General features: G+C 33.2%; 1 protein-coding gene across 4 annotated transcripts in view; it reads right to left on the bottom strand.

The window, feature by feature from the left end:
- Positions 1-17,917, bottom strand: part of LOC124359778 (P protein-like) — a 56,668-nt gene that overhangs the window by 17,304 nt on the left and 21,447 nt on the right. For 3 of the 4 annotated variants that reach the window (XM_046812801.1, XM_046812799.1, XM_046812800.1), the window contains exons 10-15: positions 17,570-17,641; positions 16,080-16,241; positions 12,875-12,999; positions 10,946-11,084; positions 10,652-10,793; positions 6,204-6,348 (exon numbers count right to left, since the gene is read on the bottom strand). In XM_046812801.1, the coding sequence (XP_046668757.1) occupies positions 6,204-6,348; positions 10,652-10,793; positions 10,946-11,084; positions 12,875-12,999; positions 16,080-16,241; positions 17,570-17,641 (785 nt within the window). The remainder of the gene's footprint in view (positions 1-6,203; positions 6,349-10,651; positions 10,794-10,945; positions 11,085-12,874; positions 13,000-16,079; positions 16,242-17,569; positions 17,642-17,917) is intronic. The other variant, XM_046812802.1, reaches the window with a different exon arrangement.

Genomic DNA, 17,917 nt, shown 5'->3' on the forward strand with positions numbered 1-17,917 from the left:
TTATTACCTAATCTTAATATTATTTATTACCTATTTCTGTACACAAATCATTGGTCTCAGCAGAAGTTTACAAATAAACACATACAAATAGACAATTTTGACTTGTTTGGTGTTAATAAATAATTCTAATGAAAATCAAACTTTTCAATATTTTAGATCACCATAATGTTTTTTTTCTACACTATTTATCAGGTAGGAAGTAAACGAAACAAAGCAAAGAGGCGTTGACAAGAAGTGAAATGCAAAATTTTGCCTAAAATAGAATTACCAATTTCGTATCTATCACGGTTCAAACTACATCTTCCCCAGAAATGTAACCTTCATAATTTGTAAGAAGAAAATGTATATAAATATATGTAATTGTTGTCAAATATATGTCAAGATGAAATGCACTTGTGTGGATTCATTGAGTAATTTGCCTTATCACTTTCTTCAGGTTTTAAAGTGTTTAACATGTTCACTGCGGCACCATTCATTAACCGACTTTAAAATAACTGAGATAGTAGCAGTGACAGTCCATTGTATACAATATGTTACACTATGGTACATCTCTAGTGTCAGTGAACGTTGGTAAGAACTTCACTGTGACACCAGTCAAATACCAACTTTAGGTGTAATTAATCTAAATGTAATATCTCTTGATATTACACTACTAGAGGTAGCTCAATTGAAATCCAAACAAGATATTTTAGCGCAAGAAGTAAAAAGATTGGGGACAGAGGTGACTCAAAGTAAACAAGAAGTTACTTTGGAAGCAATAAGCAAACAGACTACAGCATACTTTCACATAATCCCCTAATAATCCATAGCCTGTTTACACTTAAGAGAGCTAACAAAAATCCTCCTAAATAAAAATAAAACTCTTAACATCAAGAAAAACCATTTCAGCATATCATTACAGATGGCCAAGACCAAATCAAAACAGCCAGTACTTTACCCTGTTAAAAAAGCAGAAGAGCCATGTAATGGAGTAAATTCAGGTGCTAATTAATGAAAATGGCAGTGCTCCCTCCCCACACAAAATTTTGAGAAAGACCCAAAATATACTCCAGAGAAAAGCTTAAAAAACTAAAAGTGTTTGGAACTTTCAGAGTACACAAAGGCCCTCCAATGACAGCAAGAATTCATGAAAGCAATGACATTTATTTAGACTTCTTCAACAAATACATTGGAGAATCCTCAACTGAAATCAAGAGAATATCAGACAGCAAAATGAGAAAAAATGACAATCAATCAAAATTTTTTATTGCCATAAAATAAAGATAATTGACAAAGTCTCATTACAGCTTTTATTATGAATATAGCCAAGTCAGTTATAAAACTTAGATTAATTATATCTTAAGTTACGTAAACATAAACCACAATACTCAAATACAGCCAGTGGCATTGGGGAATTTAAAATAAAATGTTTTTTAATTGGAAGAACTCGTCCAGTGCATAAAATGGGTTATCTAACAGCCATAAGTAATATTTATTCAAAAATATTTTTTTACTGTACTTTTGGACTAAGGGTAACAAATGGTTGTACACCCTCAGTGCAATAACAGAACAATTTCACAAGTTTTGCTCAATCTCTTAAAATTAATAGATGCAGCATTTTTATTCCTGGTATTGTGGGAGTATTTATACTGTTACAGTACTAATGCAACCTCTGAGAAGTCATCAAGTAATTTTTTAGACCAATACCATCTAGCAAAAACCAAGAACTAGAAATAGCAAAACCCCTAAGCAATATCCTAATCATGCATCAAAATATAAGAGGACAGCAACAAAAATGAAAGAATAAATCATAGCTTGAATACCTTGAATCCAACAATGCTAATTTTAACTGAACACGGAATGACATTCAGCAGATTACATATGACAAAATTACATGGCTACAATTTGATAACAGAATTTTGCACAGAAGAACATATACTAAGGGGAGTGGCAATTTACATTAAGGAAGCAGCAAAGCTTGATGCTGAAGAAAAGTAGAAATGCATAATAGAGAACTACACTGTGAATCAGCATTAGTAAAATTAAAATTAAAAAATGACTGGATATACATTCTAGGAGTACATTGACCACCTAGTAGCTCGACCAAACAATCAATTAATGCAATCTCAAATATATTAGCTACATTTCAAGCTGAAGCAAAACATACGATTATAATGGGAGATATTAATATTGACAGACTCTCCACAAACCCTGACAAAAAAACTTTTGAAGAAGAACTACTAACCACCTTTAACATTAGACGCCTCCCTCTCCCAGAAACAAGGATAACCAGTACCTCTAAGACATCAGTAGACTATCTGTACTAACTTACCTGAGAATAAGGTCAGTTTCCGCTTGATACAGGAAGGAATGTCAGACCACACAGGCTAACTGTACAATCTGCTCTTGTCTACAAAAAACGACAACAAATGTATAGCCTCTTCCAAAAGGATTTTCAGTAAACAAAACCTTCAAGTGTTAAACAAAGAACTGGCTGAGATAGGCTGGAACCAAGTATACAATGCTCCAGATGCTGAAGAAGCATTCAGCTCCTTCAACTCGGTTGTTAGAAGAGCACTAGACAATGCATGTTCACTAAAGAAAATAAGAAAAAACCAAAATACACACTAAAGTTTGAATACAATGAAGAAGTACAGATGCTCTAAGACAATTTTCTCAGAGCCTTACACTTTTATGAAATGACAGGAGAACCAACTGACAAGGAAGAGATGGCAAATAAAAAGAAACTTCATGACTTGAAACTCAGAGACCTCAGAAGAAATGCTGCAGCAGAACATGTCCACAAATTTGACAACAAATCAAAAGCGCTATGGACCATTATCAACTCGGAGAAATCATCAAAGAAGACTTCTGACTCCTTATCAAAAATCGAAATAGAAGGAATAATGGAAAGTAATCTCATTTTAATAGCAGAACACCTTAATCAATACTTCTCTCAAATAGCAGATTTAACCCTTAAGAATAATAGGAATCAACTTCAAAATTTAGTTTCAGCTGGCTCCCCAAATATCCAATATCAAACTGTTTAACCATTGTTCAATTTTGCATCATCCACAAGAGAAGAGATAATTAAAGTGATTGGCTCACTTAAATCTAAGCTATCATGTGGTATGGATGAAATACCAGCAAAAGTAGTTAAACATTGTGCACACCAACTAGCCAATCCACTTTCAAGCATAATTAATAAATCTTTCAGTACAGGTCAGTTTCCCTCTCTTCTAAAACATTCAAAAATATACCCTAAACACAAAAAACCCTCTACAACTAGAGCTGAAAACTAAAGACCTATTTCTCAGCTCTCTACTTTCTCCAAGATAATTGAGAAAATTGCACTTTCAAGAATGCTGAAACACTTGCTTAGAACAAGATCTTATAACCACAAAACAACATGCTTTTTTAAAAGGCAAATCAACAACCAGTGCCTTAACAGGCTTAGTCGAATCTATTCTGGATGAGCTAGAAGAAAATAATCATGTTGTAGCTGTGTTATTGGACTATAATAGTAAAGCTTTTGACTGCTTGGGTCATGATTTGATTATAGAACAACTCACATCCTTGGGCTTTAAAGGAAGATCTAAAGACTGGATAAAAGACTATCTCAGAGGACGTAGTCAGATTGAAGAGATTCAGAACACATCAAATTGCAATAGAACTACATTCAGATCCAAACCAAGACCAATAAATAGAGGAGTCCCTCAGGGCTCAGTATTAGGACCTTCCTTTTTGTGCTTTTTACAAACGACTTCCCTGATTTCATCAGTGACTGCAATATTGAAACTATTATGTTTGCTGATGACACTACTCTGCTTATAAAAAATATAATATAACGGAATAACTAAAACCACAAACAAAGCACTCCAGTATTGTCTTCAGAATTACTTGGCAATAAACCCATCCAAAACAACTCAATTAAATTTTAGCTGAAGACTTGAACCTATACCCAATATCAATGACATCACAGTGTAGGACAAATTCAAACTATTAGGTAAATATTGAGTAAAAAGCTTGGATCTGGTATTTTTACAGTGCGTAGGATAAAATGGATAGGGGGGCTGGACGCTGCAAAAGTAGCCTACCATGCCCTAATAGAATCCCATATTCGGTATGGTCTAATAGTTTGGGGTGGCACTTCTGAACAAAACCTTAACAAAATACTAATACTTCAGAAGAAAGCAGTGAGGGCACTAGTAGACCTTAGTCCATTAGAGAGTTGCAGAAGTGCATATAAATCACTTAAGCTTCTGACAGTTGTGTCTTTGTATATACAGGGTGACCGCCGGGAACCGGACGTTTTTGGAATTGCTAGTACACCCTCAGCCAAGATGGGAGAGGGGGGAGAGTGTGGTGAATGACTTCGCTATACAATGCCATTTCAGTAGCCATGGAGCAGTGGACAGTGGAGCATCGCATGTTTGCATACGACGCATATGTGCAAAATGGCGAATCTGTTACAACGGTACAACGGATTTTTCGCACTCATTTCAACCTTGGACGCCATGGCACGGTTCCTACCCGCAATACTATTCTCAGGTGGGTTCAAAATCTGAGAACGACAGGAGTTATTTTAAAGAAAAAATCTCCTGGCCCAAGGAAGACCGTAAGGACGCCGGAAAACGTCGAGAGGGTGAGACTAGCCCTCATTCGGAGCCCAAGTCATTCAGCAAGAAGACATGCAAGTGAACAAAGGTTAAAGCGTGAATCAGTGCGGAAAATTTTGCAAAGTTAAAATTTCATCCCTATAAAATGTGTGTTGTTCAGAAGCTATAGGAAAGAGATTACGCTCAGCGAGAGGACTTCGCCGTTCACATGCAAGTGTTGCTCGAAGATAATGACAGCACAATAATCATTATGAGTGATGAGGCACATTTTAATTTAAATGGAGAAGTTAACAAGCAAAATCCTGTCTAGAGGTCTAGACAGAAATGAACACGTTTATTTTCAACAAGATGGTGCCACACCGCATACTGCTCGCTTGTCAATGGCTGTGGTCCGTCGGATGTTTCCAGGAAGGCTCATTTCCCGTTTCGGCGACATCCAGTGGCCCCCAAGGTCACCAGACTTGACGACTTGTGACTTTTTTTGTGGGGGTACCTCAAATCACAAGTCTGCAACAACAAACCTCGCACCTTGGCAGAGCTAAAGTATGCAATCAAGACCAAAGTGACAGCAATTGATCAAGAGCTTCTCGAACGTGTACATGCGGATTTTCTTAAAACGTTAGAAACCTGCATTCAAGAAAATGGATACCATCTATTTGACGTTATATTCCATAAGTAACATTGTTCTTAAATGGCATGTAATTACAAACATTTCTATGTAATAAAATAAGTTTTATGTTAAAAAATAAGTGGTTTATGTTTATTTAAAAAACGTCCGGTTCCCGCTGGTCACCCTGTACATGCAGTGGTCATGTACACAGACCAAATAGACTTTACAAGAGGAAGTAATGTACACTACTACAACACTCGTAGAGCAAAAGATTATATTCTACCAGCACATCACACCACTAAATACAGTAAGAAACCCTCTTACATTGGACGCAAGATCTGCAACTCACTCCCTCTGGATTTGAAGAATTTTACTGGAAGACAACTCAAAGACTGGCTCGTGCAGCGACCCTTCTACACCGTAAATGAATATTTTGACTTAGTAAAGGACTCAAACAAGACTTTGTTAAGCAAGTCTCAACTTTGTAATGTACAATTTTACTTCCGTAATGTGTTGCATTTTAAGCTTGACGCCATGTTATTTCTTGAAGAAATTAACAATAAAGAATTCTTTGATTTGATTTGATAGGACAGCCTAGGTAATAGCAGCAACAGTCCACAACAGTCAATGTGTTAAACTGTTTTATATGTATGTAGTTTATTTTTGATTCTATGATTGTTATTTTTTAATATGTGGCTATCTAACAGGTGGTATCTTGGTTGAGTAAAAGCATATGTATATATTTCACTGTTCTATTGAAACAATTGTATAAACATTGAAATAATGATATTTTGAATTGAATTAACAATTGAATGGCAGAATATATTTTAGAGGATTTATCACCATCTCAATATTTAAATAACAAAGTCAATACTAAGTAATTAAAAATTGATAACAGCAATCTCATGAAAAGATAATGATTTTTTAACTTTGTAATAAATTGCTGTATGTTGCAAGGACTGAATACTATTTATTAAAACAGCGCATTACAGTACCTGCCAGTTAACATCTTTCCTTTGAGTTCCATCAAAAGCTCCTGGACCTTTTTCATGACGGATTCACGTACAAAGTCTTCCTCCTTGCTGTAAGATGAAAGAGAGGCAGCAGCACGCTGCCAGATTAATATCTCGTGTTTTATATCTGTAAAATAATTGCAAAGTATGTGTAGCTCAAAGTGATATTTAATGAAACATGAAAAAGCAATACTGTGTAACAAATAAATACCCAAAGAAAGGAATCAATATTTGTCAGAAATAGCATTAAAAATTTGAATCCCATATATATATATATATATATATATATATATATATATATATATATATATATATATATATTAATTCATCTTACTAAGAACACTGCTACCAAGATTTTATTATTTACAAAGATTCAATAGTATCAAGCAGTTTCATAATGGAACATGTTTACTTGCTTGGGTGTGAAATTGTTTCTTCGTGTTATCACTATGGGAATTTAATTTACAAAGTGTATATTATAAAAATTTATGTTATGAAGGCTTAGTATTTAAAGGCAGGTAATATCACTTTGCTGCATAGCCATTTTAACGGAATTTTGTGTTAAAAAGATTTACATATAGAACATGGTAATATGCACCACCTTACAGTGCTTTCCATATACAGGGTGGTATATTATGTCTGGAAACACCCAAATATATCCTTTAATAATTTAAATATAAATTTGAAACCTCTTACAATCGTGATAGAGATTGGGCATCTACTTTTTGTGAACAATGTTTTGTTATGTCACACCAACGGGGGACGTCCTGCCGAGGGTATCGTGAATATTCTTAATGGAAGCCTATACCTTGTGATACATAATTTTAAAGGTAATAGCTTACTGAATTGAATGCCACAAACCCGCATCTCAAAAGGAATTATTCTATCAGAAAAATAGAGCATTTTTAGTATTGAAAATTTACTGATGTTCAACAATGTAATTTTAACATGGTTCTTGCCACAAAATGTGTTACACTAATTTTTTAGCATTTTTTTAAATGTTCAATTAAATAAAACCAAAAATTTCATTTTAAGCTGGTTCTATTAGCACAAATTTGCCAGTTTTTATTACAGTACAATTATGGAAATACTTATGTTATTGATTTCTTATTACAAATAAAAAATAATGTATGCTGTTAGAAAAGTCTTACAACAAACGTTTTACCTGCATTTGGTGTCAAAGCAATTGTTCGAACTGTGTTCCTTCTACGGTTTGACAATGAGCCAATCTTGTGTAAAATGATTCGACAGAGTTGCCTAACATTTCTTCAGTTATCAAAGCAATCTTCCTCTATAATCCTGTTTCTTAGGTCTTCCAAATTATGAGGCTTTCTTATATAAACATTGGATTTTAAATGACCCCATAGGAAATAATCGATTGGTGACAAATCCGGAGATCTTGGAGGCCATTCGATTTCTCCTCTTCGGCCAATCCTTTTATGAGGAAACCTTAAATCCAAATACTCTCTTACCTGTCTCCCATAATGGGGTGGAGCACCATCCTGCTGAAACCATACATTATCAAAGTATTCTCCTGATGCAATTTGAATAGCTGGGATTATTTCATTTTGGAGCATATTGTAGTAAAGTTCGGCATTTAAATTTCCATTGATGAAAAAAGGGTCCAAACAATTTTGTTACCTAAAATTCCACACCATACGTTCAGTTTTTGTGGTTGCTGTGAATGGGACTCAGTAAATCCAATGTGGGTTTTCACTAGCCCAGTAACGGCAATTGTGCCTGTTAACATTGCCATTTAGGAAAAAAAGTAGCCTCATCAGAAAATAGTATGTTGGTCAGAAAATCTCTATTGTCATCACATTTTGCGCATCACAAGTTCACAAAACTCAACTCTTCTGTCGTAATCATCCTCACTTAACTGTTGGACTAAATGAACTTTAAATGGTTTGTATTTATTAATTTTCAAAATCTTACTCACAGACATAGGGTGCATATCATGTTGCTGTGCAGCTTTTCTGAGCGATGTATGTGGGTCTTCAATAAATGTTTGCAAAACATCTAGTGCATGTTCTTCATCTGTTGCAGATTGTATCCTACCCGACTTTGGCCGATTACGTACACTCCCTGTCATTTCAAAACGTTCAATAGTTTTTGATATTGTTGAAACACTTTATGGGATTCCTTTCTGGGAAAGTGTCATTAAACAAATTACAAACTTCCCGATAAGATCTTTGACGATCGCCATATCCTCGCATCATCAACAGAGTAATTCGTTCTCTTTCAGACAATTCCATTAAAATGCCAAATAAAAACTGAGCTACTGTAATTAGATAACTTGTTGACAGCAATGCTTCAGAGACACTGATTAACTCGACAGGAATGATATGACCTTTGTCCATTTGTAATTCCCAAGCTTAGACCTGTCTAGTGAAAGCTCCCATGCTCAACAAACTGAAAACCTGTAGACCAGATGATTAATAACACAATAATGTTTCTCATAGGCTAGTGACCTTTGTCTCTTTAAACCTTCCTGCTGACTGGAAAACACCAAGTACAGATTCATAAGTAATCATCAGAGAAAGTGACTCATAAGTTTTATTCATTGTAATAAAAAACTGGTAAATTTGTACAAATGAAACCAGCTTAAAAATAAATTGTTTATTTTATTTTAATTGAACATTTAAAAAAATGCTAAAAAATTAGTGTAACACATTTTGTGGCAAGAACCATGTTAAAATTACATTGTTGAAACATCAGTAAATTTTCAATACTAAAAATGCTCTATTTTCTGATAGAATAATTCCTTTGAGATGCGGTTTGTGGCATTCAATTCAGTAAGCTATTTACCTTTAAAATTATGTATCACAAGGTATAGGCTTCCATTAAGAATATTCACGATACCCTCGGCAGGACGTCCCCCGTTGGTGTGACATAACAAAACATTGTTCCAAAAAAGTAGATGCCCAATCTCTATCACGATTGTAAGAGGTTTCAAATTTATATTTAAATTATTAAAGGATATATTTGGGTGTTTCCAGACATAATATACACCCTGTATGTTTATGAAATGGCTATATTTCAACTAATAAATTTTGTATGGATAAAACTGTACAGTCTATGAAATCTCAATTTCAAGAAGTCAATCAAATGTATAAATATTGATTTAGAAGCAATTTGGATTAGTTCCACCCAACCCTAACATCAGGACATAATACCTGTTTGGTTCAGAGATGAGGTGGATACATCTTTTGAATTGGAAGCTATGCATACCATACTTGGAAGCTATGGTACATCTAATTGTCTTAATTACTATTTTGTTTAATTATATCTAATTAATTAATTCATCTAAGTCTTTCTCTATAATAATTTTTTGGAAAAGAATTATTAGAATATAGCATTGCGCTATTTTGTTATGCATCTAATGGAAGCCACACAGGGTAGAGAATAAATAAAAATTTAATGGCTTCAAAGTAAAACATTAACTGCTGTATTTAAAATAAGATGAATCTGGACTAATCTAAATTAATTGCTACTTACTTCATTGAGTCTATCAATACAGCCAAATATAGAATTCCTGTAATACAGATATAAGACTCTTTTATTTGTCTTTTAATACTCATATTGGGTTATTAATTACAAACTTAGTTGATTACACCTCAATAACATCACTTTTACATTTACTTTAATGTGTGTACTTTAGTAATGCAGAGTCTTAAGTTGATAATATAACCATGAAAGATATAGAAGGACTATAAGTAACATCTAGCATCAATACACAATTGAATGTACTACGATGTTCAAGACACGATCCCAAAGCATGATGGAGCAACCGAGTGTACAATTAAGGTAGTTTGTTACTTCATGCTACAGAACCTTTCAGCTGAGTGAATTAATATCAGCCCTTGGCTAACCACTTATAGAGGCATCTTCAGCAAAACCATGACATTTGCCTATCATAAAAATATGCACTCATATCTAGCATGATGACATGCTAATCAGTATACCACCTGACTTGGGAATGGTTGTGAACTGGATTTCTTCAATTTTGTTTGTCTCTTTTAAAATACATAAAAATGTAATATCAGGTTTAACTCAAGTTTACCTTCTGATTAGTGCAGTGTCTGAAATCTGACACTGTCACAGAATTAACTCCTGGAATCTGGAGTCATGTATGTCTGAAGAGATAAAAAAAATCGGCAACGAAAAAGCTCAAAACTAACTTTTTTTGTTTCGACATGAGAGACACCTAGACTACAAATGAAGTGTAACCTAAGTAAAGAGATGTTCTCAGTCTCATCCAGTACACAACTGAGTGCAGTACGATGTTCCAGACACGACCCCAAAGCGCGGTGGAACAACTGAGTTTTCTACACGGTTCTACGTAAACAGAGTACAGAGTAGCTTAAAGATTAATACTAAGTATTAAAACTATACTATTTCGAATATTTGATCAAAGTTGGTCTCATTACCATTACCCTGGACATCTCTCGGTTGGGAGACATAGAGGTCTTCCTTGTTGCGGAACAAATAGCGCAACTGCAAATTGACCAGTATCATGATGATGATTAGAGGGATACCCATGTTGACAGTAAACACAGAAAACGTCACCCCCTGGAACCAAACTGCATGTATTATTATACATGAAAATACACAAGTAGTTATTAATCTTATCTTTATAACAATATAATCTGTAAAAAAAGGAAAAACCTCGTACAATCAATGACACATTCTCCATCTTTCTCCAGAGTACGTAATGAACTCACCGCACTTATGACATCTTTGTTTGAAGCTATGATGACATTGGGAGGATCTCCAATGGGTGTGATGGCTCCTCCGATATTGGAGAATACCATCATAGCTATCAGAACTGGTCTAGGGTTTAGGTTCATCACCTCACACAACCTGCAATGCCATAACATCTATAATTCCTAAGGCAGAATGTTATGTCATTTTTTATGACCAACACAATTATTTGTTATATACCTATACTTGATCATTGAGATCTTTACCTTGTTAAAACAAAGTATAACATAATTTACAAGAATTTATGCAATTGGAAAGAGAAAATGTCTTATTATTTGTTGAGTCAGTTCAGCATAGGAAAAATCTTCATTTAGTGCTTCTATCCCAGTGTTTTAACTTCTCTCCAGGTCATGCATTCTTCAGTTACATAGAAGAGCCAGGGGAGTAGATTCATGAGTGAGGCAATTAATGTTTTTCAGATTTTTTATGGCTGTTGACATTTTGTATTTCTTCAGGTAAGATGTTAAGAAATTTGGCACCATGATGTAGGCTGCTTTTCAAAAGCAATTATTGGTTTGTAATTATGTTTTCTTTTGTTGTTTAAAAGACATTTTTAACATTTTAACTTTGCTAGTTTTTTTATATTTTCAACTTGTGTTTAGTGGTACTGTTTTGTACTTTATTTCCAAAACTGTTACTTTAAAACTTCAAATAAATTTGGATACACCTTACAACCTCCTATATCCTCCTACATTCATGCCTTATACCTTGAGCCAACCAAAATAATGTCATAAAATCATTAAATGGGGATCATTGGAATAATTACTTGCCAATATCAGCAAGTTGGCTCACTCTTTTAACCCAATAGTTTCTTTCTCCATGGCTTAGAAAGGAAATAAATACTAGCCACAACAGACAAAGTCAACAAAATGATATAGACATAACCACTGTTGTTAAATTTAGGTCTTGGAAAATTCTAATGAATGATGTATAACATAAATATGGATTCTATTTAGTATTTAATCTAAAATAATAATCTATAGTCCAGTAATTCTTTGAAAGGTTTACAAATTAACAGCCAATGATCAGAAACTATAATGATTTTATTTGTTTGACCAATTAACCCCTTGACGGTTTTTGTTGTTGTTGTACCTATACTGTTTTGCTGAATTTGTTTGCTGATTTTTACAGACACAAGTATGTAGACTCGATGTATATATATAATTGTATATAAATAAATACATAATTTTATATATATATATATATATATATAATTGTGCAAAAATAGTTTTTAGTGTCTTTTTCAAATTTTGTTTATATTTCATATATCGTCCACTACGTTATTTTCTCTACCCTTTTCTGTGTCATCATCACTCAAACGAAGCCAGTGTGTAGTATTTCTGTGTCGGATATTTCCATGGTACAATAAACACTTGAAATAAAACCATAAAGTACTCCAGGATGACATGCAACAACAAAACGCAGTAGCTGTCTGCACTGTTCAACTATAGCGAACTCACCAAGGTGCAAATGCCCATGACAGAGGACTAAATAAGTGCTGATAAATAGTATGCCAGAACTACTTGCGCAATGTGTGGTTGTTATACAAATGTTTCTTGCGCAATATTACAGCAGACAAAAAAATAAAGCAGGAACAATACAATGATGCGTAATATTATGTTAACAGTTTCCTTTTACGCAATCGTTATAAACGTAGTATTGCATTAAAAACTGTGCTGGGTTAATAATTTTTAGACTCTTTATTTTTATAAATTTTTGAATAATTTCATAGAATCAAAATAGTCTTTCACATTTTTATTTGGTATCTCTTTCCCTAGAAATATGGCCAAAAAAGTCAAGATTTGTTTCACAAAAACGTGTGTGAGTAGAAACAAGATTTTACAGGTGGAATTTTCAATTTTACATCCAATGACCCTCACCAAACTGACCTGATAGTAACTGGTGTCATCAGTAGAATTGTTGTGACGTTGTCAAGGAAAGAAGAGACTAACACTATGTTGATACAGAGGAGGTTGATGAGAACCCAAGTTCTGCCTCCCAGCAATCTGAAACACTAAATTAAAACATAACTCTTCTCTGAATTGTTACTTATAGGAAATTTAATTAATACTTTCAATTCACCCAACTACCAAATATGGGATAAGTGAGCAAACTGTCTGACACCTGTTATAGTCAGATATTATATTATTATTTGTTGCCTACTTAAATTCATGTGGCTGCTACAAAAAATCCTTCATAATTCTTCTACTCAATCATATATCTTCTGATTGATTTGAAGCTCAAATTTGTCAGAAACCTTTCTCTAAAGAGATTTCAAACAGTATTTTTGGACAAAAATTAATATTATTGATATCAATATTTTTCTGTTGAGAAAAGGCATACTCATTAAGTGGCTTTGCATTATTTAACCAAATGTATACCATGCAAACTACATAATGAAGGCAACACACTCACTAATCACACTGTTCAATGGTTGTTTTATAGAATTGGACTTGTAGCATCGTTATCATACTATATAGCTCCTTCTATCAGCAGCATATGCAAAGTGGGGGTCCAGACTCCCTCACCAAACTGTTTGAGGAAAATAATAAAATCCTCCAACAAGGATATAATTCAACTTATGACTATAACATTTCATCAATTTCATAAAGTTATAATTTACTGAAAATGATAAAATCAACTATATATAACAAGACCAAAACAGAGCAATAACACAACTTTAATATTGTTACAAAATTTACCAATATAGATTTAATAATTCAGTTCAATAAATCTTATGTATGATCAAAGTATGATTTCATTTAATTCTATAAACAAACGTATTATATTTCTGTGCTTAAAGAAGACTGAAAAATCTATTTATAAAACTTATAAAATGTATAGTAAAGTAGTTAATCAAAAGAGGTTACCAGTTGGATTAAAAAAAAAACATAATTATCCAAAATATTGGAAAAAAATAATTGGGAATATGAGCATGAGTTATTAAGTTCCATATCTGTTAATCTACAATTTAGAAAATAAATAAGAATTAATATTTATTTTTTTTTTTAATGAGAGGCCGATCTTCTTTTAAGCCTTATTTTGTCCATCCTTATGGGCCACTGGCCTGTGTGAGGATCTTATCAAACAGAATAAGGGGGAGAGTCGATAGATACAGTACAAGATCAATTGTACTGATAGTACTATGGTCACAGACAGGATTTGAACCTGCACTATCTCTAACTCAGATCCAAAGTCCAATGTCAGACGCTCGGCCATTGGCATTCCCAATTACTGTTTAATCTTTATATGTGAAGTTGAAACTTATCAAGGACCCAACAGCGCCTTCTTAAAATTGTGTTATCTATCTGTGTGTCCAGCCATGTGATAACTCTTAATTAGGAAGCTCCTAGAGACTTGAACCTTGGTACATAGTTTTCTCCTAGACCAAGGAAGAACTTGCATTGAGTTTGGGGCTCAAAAGATCAAAATTAAAGGTAAAAACAAAACATCTATGTTGATCTTACTGGTACCCAAGTCAGCAATGAGAAAATTGCAGAATAAACCAATTGTTAACCACGCTGATATATGACTTTCTCCTGACATGCTGACATTTGATGATCAGCAAATATTAATTTTTGGCTTTCTTTAACATATTGACAGTGACAGACATCATAGTGTGCTTGCTGTTTTATGAGACTATACTTAGGATCACTCAGGACAGTGCCACAGTTAAGATGTTAAAGCTTTTTATCAGTACTTTGTTGTTACCATCAACATATTCAGAAAGGGGTATGTTAGATGGAAAATTTCCCTTTCTGCAGTTAGTAGATGGGAAATTTCTCTTTCTGCAGTTAGTATCTTTTTTAGTGAAGGGGTGCAGATTTTTTATTTACTCATTCCTTTAGTGTTTGCTCTCAATACTGCAGTTTGTTTTAAGCAAAGGGATTTTCTATTTGAAATTTCTTCTTTAAAGGGATTGGATGTGAATATATAGAGCCAAAATAAAATTCTGGGTTTTACTTAAAAACTGAGACTCTTTAAACAGTAAAAAGAGAAAACAGATGAAATGATGAAAAAGACATTGTGCATTGAATTTATTTGTTTTAGATTGAATAGCAGTCAATGCCTTGTGTAGTGCAATTATTATATTATACTTAATCCTGCTACTCTGTTTTGTTTTGTATAGTTTCACTTCTATCTGAAATAGGGTTAAAGATTACAAAGATATAGAAATCAAGGCTTTGAAGAGGAAATTTATTTTAAGGATAATCTGAAAGTTTCTACAGAGCTGGTTGGTATATTGTATCAAAAGAGATTTGACTTCCTGCTCCTTCCAGTTTGTCAAAATGTGAAAAATGTTTGTATAGGATTCTGTATGGCCACTATGTATTGGCATGAAAAAAAGGTATAAGAGAGGATACCTAAAAGTTTGCGGAATAGCTCTGCTGTGGGCAGCCCATTATGTTATTCATAAAACATTGAGATTGCATGGTGAGAAATTAAATACTGCTTTGATATCTGCAGAGCAACAAATGGAGCTTAAACCAAAACATATGAAGGTATAAAAACTATTTTTTTCTTTTTCCTTGAATTTGACGTAAATCGTTTAGTTATCTTGAATAGTTTTTAAGTAATAGCTGTTCAAAGTCCCAGCATTATTTTTCAAAGACCCTGTGTTTCAGGCCTAAGTGCATTAAATAAAAATTACTTGCCACAACCAAAGCTTCCAATGATGTACTATTGTCTGTGAAAATATTTTGTATATAATTTTACTTGTATTGTTGTAGATTCTTATTTTAACATGAAATCTACATAAAGTACATATTTTCACAACCTAGATTCTGCAGTGATTAGCTTGGAATCAAATGATTTTTAGGCATGATCTCCTAATTGTTACAATATACGAGTATATTATTTGTAAATCCCAGTGTTACAAAAACTTCAGTTATTATGAAACTTTACCAACGATAACTTTTTATGTTTTTAACGGAAAAGAATAAAGTACAAAACAATATCATAAACACAAGTTTTGGATCTTTTAACAAATATTTGAATCTAAAATAACACAAAATGATTAAAAATCGGTCAGCCAGGTCCAGGATTAAGGATAAACAATATATAAATAGGATGTACAGAGTGATTAAGACCAACCTTGAAGTTCGTTGTTAGGTCACAGCTGAGTTTGTAGGCAACCACAGCCAGGTAATCGAAAATCCCAGTTTCTGAGAATATTGCCACAAAGAGCATCATGGCAAAGAGCAGTGTGAGGGTCTCGAGATCTACCCAAGACACCACCTCCTGGTGACTGGGCCGCTAGATAGACATACACAATATTGAGATAGAACATATCACAATATATTGAAAAATTTGTTGCAACTACAATTGCTTACTATCTATTGTTATTACACTATTTGATTTTGATTACACCTGTAATATACATTTACAGTAGACTTGACTTTTTTTAACCCTTTGAATGCCAAATTATTTTATAGTCATTTTGCCATTTTTTATTTGTTTGAATAGGTAGTTGATTTAACAAATTAAAAGACACATTATAAGTACTATGAACACTGTTATTTTTATAAAACATAGTTTTTACAAATCAGACATAAACAAAACATTATCTGAAAAGTAGAGAAATGTAAATGTTGAAAAATAGTAAAAAGACAGTTTTTTCTAGTTGTTTAAAAAACCTCCATAGTATGGTAAACCTCAAAATAAACTCCTGAGTTTAATGTCAGAATATCGGTAAATCTCTATCAGCTTCTTCTAGCTTTTTTTGCATGTCTTTCTACAATAGACAGGAATACAATTCCTACCTACAACAGCCAAAATAAGGTATGGGAGCACCCTGATCATGGTTGAAGTGCATTTTTCAAAAAATAATTTATGATTAGACCAAGGAAAGTTTTGAAAACATCTGATAAAGCTAGAGCACAAAATGAGCTTCAAATAATGACAGCGAAGTATACTCGCCATGGGCACTATAAGAAGCACAGCCGACATGGTAAAAAACAAAAGAACAACTGCTCCCAGTCGCTACTCCTCTGATGTTTAGTTTGTACGTTAGTAGATGGAGGTAGACATCAACATTGACTTGCTCTGCCATCTAGCAGCAAATTCAATTTTATTACCCAATCTGTGTGTGTGTATATATATATATATATATATATATATATATATATATATATATATATTACAAAATATTAGGGGTTGTAAACTAATATGACCCCTAATATTTTCAAATGTAGTTTGCGGGTTAACTCACTTTAGGCATCATATAGATTTCAATGCTTGCAAACTAACTCGCTTATGGCATTAAAAGAGTTCAGATTCAAAAGGCTTAGATACATATTAAAATACATAATTGTGCAGCAGATCTAATACAACACAGAACTTAAAAATTATTTACTATCCCAATTCATAAACAAAGAAACTAAGAAATTAATCAATAAAATTTAGATTATCATTGACATTAAGAACTGGTTATTTATGACACTAGAAACCTATAAAATTCTGGGAAATTAATAGTCACACCATTGAGTTAAACAATTTTGAAACGATCACTAATCTGATTTAAACATAAGAATAATGAGTGATCGGTACAATGAATACATTTATTTACTGAAAACAAAGAGTACCTCTCCGCAAAGAGCAAGCGCAGCAATTGCAACAGAGGCAGCTAACATTGCTGCAACAGTTCGATGAATAAGCTGCAACAAAATTATAAAAAATTATTTAAACATTAAATTTTACTGACCATTATTTACAAATTATTGTTGTTGCTACATTCAATTCACTTTTTCTTTACGGATGGGTTTTCAGTAAGAGGCAATGTTAATTATTTTAAATTTGTAATCATTTGATCTGGACATTTACTCATCAAACAATATTTATTCACATAAGAAAATTCATAACACTGTCAAATCAAAAGAAAGTCGTGCTTTGCTATTAATGGTTTTTAAATTGAAATCATAACAATCATAAAA

Source organism: Homalodisca vitripennis, chromosome 4 (assembly GCF_021130785.1).
Source record: "Homalodisca vitripennis isolate AUS2020 chromosome 4, UT_GWSS_2.1, whole genome shotgun sequence".
Taxonomy (NCBI): Eukaryota; Metazoa; Arthropoda; class Insecta; order Hemiptera; family Cicadellidae; genus Homalodisca; species Homalodisca vitripennis.